The sequence below is a fragment of the Aquila chrysaetos genome, chromosome 8 (assembly GCF_900496995.4).
Source record: "Aquila chrysaetos chrysaetos chromosome 8, bAquChr1.4, whole genome shotgun sequence".
Lineage (NCBI taxonomy): Eukaryota > Metazoa > Chordata > Aves > Accipitriformes > Accipitridae > Aquila > Aquila chrysaetos.
Genome location: NC_044011.1, coordinates 17,890,553 through 17,899,101, shown reverse-complemented (window position 1 = coordinate 17,899,101; position 8,549 = coordinate 17,890,553). Strand labels below are relative to the sequence as shown.

The 8,549-nt window shown below is 37.5% G+C and overlaps 1 protein-coding gene across 1 annotated transcript in view; it reads right to left on the bottom strand.

Annotated features, from left to right (window-relative positions):
- Positions 1-222: 222 nt before the first annotated feature.
- Positions 223-8,549, bottom strand: part of SNX9 (sorting nexin 9) — a 64,819-nt gene continuing 56,492 nt past the window's right edge. Inside the window, exons 14-18 of the mRNA XM_030021947.2 lie at positions 7,687-7,763; positions 6,700-6,789; positions 5,099-5,213; positions 3,623-3,714; positions 223-2,283 (exon numbers count right to left, since the gene is read on the bottom strand). Coding sequence (XP_029877807.1) covers positions 2,236-2,283; positions 3,623-3,714; positions 5,099-5,213; positions 6,700-6,789; positions 7,687-7,763 — 422 coding nt within the window. The 3' untranslated portion in view covers positions 223-2,235. The remainder of the gene's footprint in view (positions 2,284-3,622; positions 3,715-5,098; positions 5,214-6,699; positions 6,790-7,686; positions 7,764-8,549) is intronic.

The window sequence follows — 8,549 nt, the reverse complement described above, 5'->3', positions numbered from 1 at the left end:
CTTACAACATATGCGTAGCCTTTGCTGGTTTGCAGTCACTAGCACTATTATACCATTCAGTTGTGATGCCTGCTTTATGGAAGACACATGGATGCTTTCTCATTCCTCAGCTGGCCAGTGTGTGTAAGCTGATGAAAAGCTATAAGGAGGATTTGCCTCATACTGCATCACCCTGTTAAAAAGCAACATGATGATTTCAAAGAAAAAAATAAAATAGTCCGGTGGATATACATAAATATTTATTAACAGTTTAACTTCATTTTACTAGAAGTCTTTAAACATAGTTTTTCTTTTTTTGCCAAAATGTTGCATCTCTGACACAGTTCCTACTGTCATAGCTTCCCTGCACTGGGAATGCACAGCTTACACTTAGATTCTAAAATAATCTATTCAAGATAAAGAACCTTCAACTTTAGTGCATATGGAGCTATTTAAAGATTGGTAAAAAGACCTCCCCTTCCCCTCCCAAATTAAGAGTCTGTTACAAAGAGATTTCATTACCAAAAAGTGAATATACAAATGCTAAAAAAATGCTGGCTTGAAAAAGTGATTTCAGAATTTACTGTACACGTTGTAACAATTTATTATATAAGCTGCTTCTACATGCAAGCAGATCTTACATTTGGTGTAAAACATTTATACACATTCTTTACAATTTGTACATATTTAAATGGCTGTATCAAACAACACTGCGCTATGGAATTTTGGAAGCGAACAACTAAAATTGGGAGGAGAAAAAGACAAGGTTTATAAAACGTGAACAAAACCCGTGACACTGAAAAACATCTAGACTTAGGCTTAGTCTTGTTTGGTTTGGTTTCAGGTTATTCAGGCAGACCCAGATTTTCCTTCTAGCACACAAAAGTAACACCAGTGCAAAAAGAGAGTAAGGCAACTATTCAACCAGCAGACTGTACCCGTCACTCAGAATGGCTTATTGGTAAAATGCCTTTTTTTTACTTTTTATTTTTTGCTAAAACATTTATATTCTAGGCACATTTTAGCAAAAATAGCATTTTGGCTTCCCTGCTTGCTTATAGCATGAAATGAATTATTGTAGTTCGTGTGCATTGTGAACAAGGCTGGTGGTGGCTTTTTTGTTTTGAGAAGCCCAGGCCTCAAATGATATTTCAGTAGTATGAAAAAGGACACTGGGCCACTTGATAAGATACGTTGATCAAAGCAGAGAGTTTGTGTGATAACTAATGATGTTATTCAGTACTTTTGTCACCTTTTAGTTTGCATTAGAAGGTAACAAAAAGTTAACCCAAGCCAATAGCATACCATACTACTACATGAAGACCTGAGCTTAGTTGGAGTTTGGGGACTTATATTAGTTTGGGTTAGATGTGGCAGTGTCCCCCCTGCTGAAACACTTCAAACTCTCAGAGGGATAAAAGGGAAGCTGGCCCTCTACATCACTGAGGAACACCAGTGCCTTATGGCATAACATCAGGGGATGCCAAAGTGCTGGTATGGAAAAATGTTTTCCACACATTCCTGAATGGCTCTTTCCTAGTTTGTACTTTGTCTTCTCACACAGTGCATAGCCAGAAAGAGCGAGCCTGACATAAGCTCTGAGGTGGTGTGCCACAAGTACAAGATTTTGTTAGAAGGAAAAAAAGAAAGAGAAGAATGAATGATACTTACCAGAAGTCATAATGGGAGCAGTTTGCCATGGCTGTGTATGGGAAGCAAAACTTAGAACAAAGTGTTCATTCAGGAGATTATCATGAACATGTACCAGAAACATACACAAATATAATTCCTCCTGGCTACTGAATCGCTAGAGAGCTGAATTGAATATAATGAGTAATTTTCTCAAACTTGTCTGCTTTCCCACTTAAAAAAAAAAAAAAAAAAGATAAAAATTTGTAACTGATGTTGATTAAGAGTTTTTGGAAGAACATCTGATAGACGCAAGTCTGCATGAAGTCCATGGCAATGTATCAGTTTGATAATTTAGATCCCTATAACTGACAGCATTATCTAGCTGTTTTATTTAAATAATGATACAAATGAGAGAGCATTCAAGATAAGAGAACCTTATCTTATGATTTAGGCTGATAAAGTAAAATTTTAAATAATTCTTTTTTTCTACAACTGATTTTTGTTGTTGGGGTTTTTTTGGTGGGTTTTTTTGGCTGGCAAAGGCTAACAAGTTTTTATTAGCATTGCCCCCAAATCAGAAAAGCACTTCGGAGTTGTTCTTTATTGTTGAATACTACTTATTCTCTACATCACAGGAAAGCGGCTGAGTGCCTGCCTCAGCTTCTGTGCAATCTGAAACAAAGAAACAGAACATATTTAATATGTAGTCACTTTACACTATGCAGAAATACAACAGCAGGCTAAGAAATTAATTGTTCCCTCATTTTCTGAAAAACTGCAGATTTTACTGCAGATTTTGTGTATATAGGACTCTCAAAGCATTCCATTATAAAGACTTTTCATCTCACATACACATTTTCTGCCTTGTTCATTTTGTGCTTTCACTGCTCAGGTTGTACTGGAAAAAGTATTGTAGGTAGGTCTGTCATTCTGCCTATTAGGTTATCTAGCACTGCACTATGCAGGAGGGCTACAGGAACAAAGCCAGATTTTTCATGAAATCCATTTCCCTGCTGAAACAAGGCCACACATCAGAACAGAGCTCCTGTGCTCTCCCCACAGCTCTCATGGTAGCCAGCACCCCACATGTGACCTTGGATCTGGTCCCTGTACAGGGAAGAGGATTGGTACAAGGAGACTGGTGAGGCTGCAACCAGAAGAACTGGGATAGACTGGACAAGAGACTGAAGGAAGGTAAGGGGAAACCTATGCCTAACCCCATCAGATGTGTCAGAGAAACTGAGCAAAGTGACCTAACAGTGGACCTGAAGTTCTCATCCACAAAAGATACCTCTGAAACCCCACTGGCACCTTTTACTGCTGTGAAGGGCAACCAGTTGCTTATATTCCTCCTTTAAGTAATAGAAGCCAGGTTCCAGCACACTCAAACTCACATGTTTTACCAGCATAGCAAATTAGAAAATTTGTCCTCGGGTTTCATTTAAAAAACCACAAGGAATACATGCATAAGAACAATGTTAAATGAGAACTAAGGTTGTAGGTCAAGTGCTCAGAGTTAACATATTTAATAAGTCACCTAAACCACTCCAGTCCCCCCCCCCCCCCATTTGCATACATCAGGCTTTAAATCACAGCAGCTTCCCTTCGTCCTCCCATCCTATGGGAGGGAAATTTCATTCAAATGGTTTATTGTTGCATTCAGTGCAGCAGGTCTTACTGCATGTCTTAGAACTAAAATTCTTTGTAACTTTAGTACTGGCATTGAAAAAAAAAATAATCAAGCTGTCAACAATAATGTTTCTCAACACTGGTTTTTAGGTCTAATAGGTCTAATGACATAGTCATATACATAGGATAGTATCTATAGCAAAATACTATTTTAACTCATTCTTTGGGTTTTTTTTTAATTTTTTTTACATTTACAATTCTTCAAATATCTGCTCTCTGGGAGAGGCTTATACAAAAAGATGATTAAGTATTGTGAGTATTTCTTATGAAAGCAGCAGCACAGCATGCGCCAGGAAAATGGTACTGAAATGCTACACCTTACCGTTTCATAAAACTGTGCCTGCTGCTCCAGATACAGACGAATGACACTGTTGTAGTCATAAATCCGGTTACTGTGGAAGTGATTCATCTCAGCTGCAATTAGACCCAGGAGGCAAATTATTTAAGAGAAGCATTCGTAATCAGAACAGTTTCACTCAGTTCAGGTTAGTTACTATGCAACAAGCTCAGCGTCCAGCCCTGGCAGCAGTTAGTGTTCTCATGCTTCCACAACCTGTTTTGCCTGCAGCACTCAGACTATGATGGAACTGTTCGTAAAATTGGTAGGGTGTCAATTACTCACTGCTAAAATATGGACACTTCCTGGATAAAGCCAAGTTCTTGTTACAATACTCAGGTGTACAAAGATCAGATAAAGAATAGAAGCAGGATTTTCTCCTCCTGAGGTAACTGCTCTTTCCTGAAGTGTTTCCAACAGAATTTGGCTAGGACATTCAGATTTCCAAGGGTATAGATATCAAGTTGTAAGCCACAGCTGTAAATATTTAGCTCAAAAAAAGATACAGCCAGCAGTGTTTGACCTATTCTTGACTGAGGCTGTTTCAGTAGAAACCTGAGAAATAGCATTACTGAATCTGTAAAGCCTTTCACCACTTTCTGCATCTCTTGTCAAATCACAGCTTATGGCCGAAATAAAAAGTTAAGTATATTTTGAGATACAAATAGAGGGAGAAGGAATATTCTAGGTTGTAAGAGACATCCTAGAGGTCTCTTCCATGATTGCCACTTATACAGCACAGTCCTCTTGCATCATTGTGACCACGAAAGAGGGAGTGGGGAGTTTTCTTGTTTGTTTTTAAAATCAGTTTTGTGTGCTGCTCTGATTTTGTCCTGTAAAATACTGAGTACTCTTGGCTTTAAGTCAGTGAAAAAAGATGCAACTCCCTCAGCAAGAAGTAGTCCCACTGAAGACAGTAACAGGATGTACTTAAGGGCTTGACATCCTGCAGGACTGAGCCCAGACTCCTCACTTCCCCAGTTTTTCAAGTGTGGTGTGTTATGTCCCATATTTACAACATCTCTAACCTAAAGAGGAAAAAGTTCATTCAAAGAACATCCAGGAAATAAAATCTTATCCACAAGAACATGAATCTCAACTGGATCATGTCTGACTAAACCATGAGTCAGAAAAGCACTTCTGCCCATACTTTTTCTTTGAGACATTATCACTTCAAAATGAAAGAATCAGCCTGGGGTGGTTGGTGTTTGGTGGTTTGTTTTGTTTTGTTTTTAATTGCATTTCCAAAATATGTATCTCTTGCAATAGCAATATGAGATTTGAAAGAAAACATTGGGCAAGGTAACTGCAATCTAAGCAGGTCACAAAAAAAAACCCCAAACCATGCCTAGTTCTTATTATCATTCCTGGTGGAACAAAGATTCTCTTTCAAAGTTTGTTACTTAGGAGATGTCCTTCAGAGGTCTACAATATTGCCATTTAGCCCAAAATTTGGTTTACCTTGTAGTGCGTAAGCCATGGTGCTCACACGTTTCACCATGTTCTGTTTGTCTTGTGGTGTTATTTTACTGGTTGCAACTAATTTATCACTTTCCTTCACTCTTTCTATTGCTCCCTGCAGAAACCATATGCAGAAAGATTAAAAAAGTACATTAAAAGAGTAGTCAAAGATCTTTATAGTCATCTAAAATGCCAGTGGCCACATTTTGAGCTTACACTCTACAAATATATATACATGCACAACGACCAATTCTGCCTTCCCACATTTTCACCCAAAGTTTGTTATTTCACTCTATTGCTTTCAAGAGTCCTAACAGCTTGCAAAAAGTGACTTCGAACACAGGCGTGAACACAGTCACTAGGAAACTGAGTTTGGTAAAGGCAGTAATACACAAGGATACATACAGAAAGAACAAAAGGACCAAGTTTCAAAATACAGCTGACCAACACAACAGACATCCAAAAGCCTCAAACTATCAAATGCCTGTAGAACCTTATTTGCACATTATACAAGATAAGACAACATAAGTGATTTTCCAGGAGACTACAACTCATTGCAATGTATAACTTTTGATTTGGGAAAATCCTTGTGTCACAAACAACAAGCATAAGAAGAAATGCTTCCCCCTTCACAATGTATTTGTGCCAAACAACATTCAAGAGAATCAATCTATTTACACGTCTCTTAGCAATAGGCTTATGTTTCGAGTTTTAAAAACATTTATTCTCCTTTTGTGGTATTTTTCCCCAAGGATTCTGTGGGATGAGGGACCACAAGTGTCCTGAAGAAAGAATACACAAATCTGATATGCTCCTGTCTTTGTTGCTCTCAGAAGTATGTTGTTTTATACATTTAACACTTCAAGTGGTAAAAAAAAAAAAAAAAAAAAAAATAATACTTGTGTACTTCTTTAACACGTCAAAATTTTTAGTTTCTTGAAATATGTTACAGCAGGCACGTGAACATAAGGAAGTCTCTAGGACTGAAAAAAAGCAGAATATCCCAAACTAGACACAATGGCTAAATTTATTGTTTTATTATTTAATGGCTTTCATGTTAGAAAGTGGTTGGTTTTTGTTGCTGGTGTTTTGTGGGTTTTCTTCCCCAGAAAAGTTAGTCCTATTCTGGGTTTTTTTGTTTGTTTTTTTTTTTTTTTTTTTAATATTAAAGAAACTTCTAGGCAGTGCATGATTATTTATCACGTATCAGTAAGCTAGCCATGTAAGTATACCGAATTTTTCCTACAATACTGGTATGGTTTAGTATCAACTACCATGTAAGACTCAAATACTACAAATTTACACTACTGCTATTTACCACATTGGGACATAAAGTTAACCTGAAGAAAGTCATGAAGCTCCTAGTGCTCTACTATAGCAGAAAGTCATGATATTCTCAAATCTCAAGACAAGTGCTAGCTTTCCTCCCCTGCAAGTATTTTTTTTATTTTAAAAATCAACATGCCAGTTCCACAGAAACTTTCAGTGTTTCTGGAAGCAGGGCCCAGGCTGCTGCACAAATGCAGTGTACCATACCACCACTTTTGTTGCTGTAGATCTTCCTACTGCCCAACCCTTAAAAGAAAAGGCCCCTCACATACCTTATGAGCTCCTATGATGTCAGGGAAGCAACCAAGAAATCCCTTATATTCATGATTTGTTTCCATCAAAAAGTGAAGATCTTTCTTCGGCTAATAAACAAAGTGTAAGCATTAGTAGAAGTATCTGTGGCATATTAACATCACAGAAAAGAAACTATGATGCCAAAAAAGGATGAGGGGAAAAAAAGGGAAGGGAAGAATAGAAAAAACCCAAACCAAAATATTAATTGTTTGTTGCAAGTTTTTCATATTTAAAAAGGTCCTTATTAAAATAAAAGCTTTTTGGAGTAAGGCACCAAGCACCAGTGAGCAAATGCCTCTGTTCTTTGTTTTACTCAACATTAGCTTATGAAGTGAGGGGTTTTGCCTCAAGCTTTCACTGAAGAGGAGTTACCAGTACAATCTCATTACATATACATATATGTACATACACTGGTGCGTCTCCTTAGTTACTAACCTGGAAAGCTGTTTCAAGAACTTCCAGTCTCAACCCTGAGATCAAGAGGATCTACGTTTTGGAGACTTTAAGCTTAATACACTACACATCAATTTATGACTTGAATACTGACACCAATCAGGACTTATTTAAGCTAAATTTTTACTGAAGCAGGCAATTGCACATCAAGACAATGAAACACAGTAAGATCTGGATCCTGTAGACATCTGGGGAAGGGAAAAACCCGATCCTTGATTAAATCTCATTCTTTTGTATCAGTAATGAAGACAGCTCACTGACATCGGAAAACACATTTAAAGAGGAAGTAATCACTTTAGTATTTTAGACCCTCCCATCACATCCCCCCTAAGTTGACATATAGTAGAAAAGACGACAAAAGTGCATTTAAAAGTATTAATAGTAATTTCATTTAACTGGTCTGCAGCACTAGCAGTTCTTTTAACAGGAAAGAAGAAAAGAAAAAGTCAGAAGTTATCCAAATAGGTGGTATGTTTGTACATGCTATGCCAATGCATTCATAATAATTCTACCTGATCTGCTACAAGACTGGCGATTTCTTCATAGGTTTTTCCTGCTTCTGTTATTGCTCCATTGAGATCAGATTCTCCTAAAAGGAAACATCAGTGTTCAAATTACTTGTAAGTAACTTGCCTTGATTCAAGGCAAATTTCTAAAATAGCTTATTTTACAATAATAAATGCCTAGTCATCATTTTATAACCAACAGCAATAAAGAAGTTAGAAAAATATTAGTAGTTTTTATACCATTAAAGAAGGAAAACTCTGGAGATCTTGTAGAAAATGAATGCTAAAGGGACCACGTAAACACTGTTCTACCATAGTACTAGCACTATTCACTTCCACATTTCATAATTACATGTAGTTTAAATACACAGGTATTCCCCCACATGGGGCAACAGGAAGCCTACCAGAATGGGAGACAAGGGAGAATGAGGAGGGTGACACTAGAAGATGGACTAACAAAGTTGAAGAGACACCTGCTGTTCTGATTTTTAATAAATTATTTTCATACCTGATAAGCAGTAAATTCTCCACGATGCCCTATGGAGGAGTGATGCTAGCCCTAAGCTCTCCAACAGTCCTGGACCATACTTGTTGGAAGGTCAGAGAAGCAGAAGGAGGCCCAGCTAACTTTTTTCCTTGCCAACAAGATTTCTGACACTTCAGGGAACTCTTGGATAATATTTTCAAGCTCTGTAAGAACTGCTGCTTTTGAGAGTGAGTTTCTAACTTTCATCATCACATGAAATAGATCGAAGGGCCCCACAAACTACACTTAAAAATACAGACGTCACCACAAATCCTAAGCTAGATAACACCACAAGCGCTCATAACACTGTATTTCTAGCAGGACATGGTTACATGAGACAAAG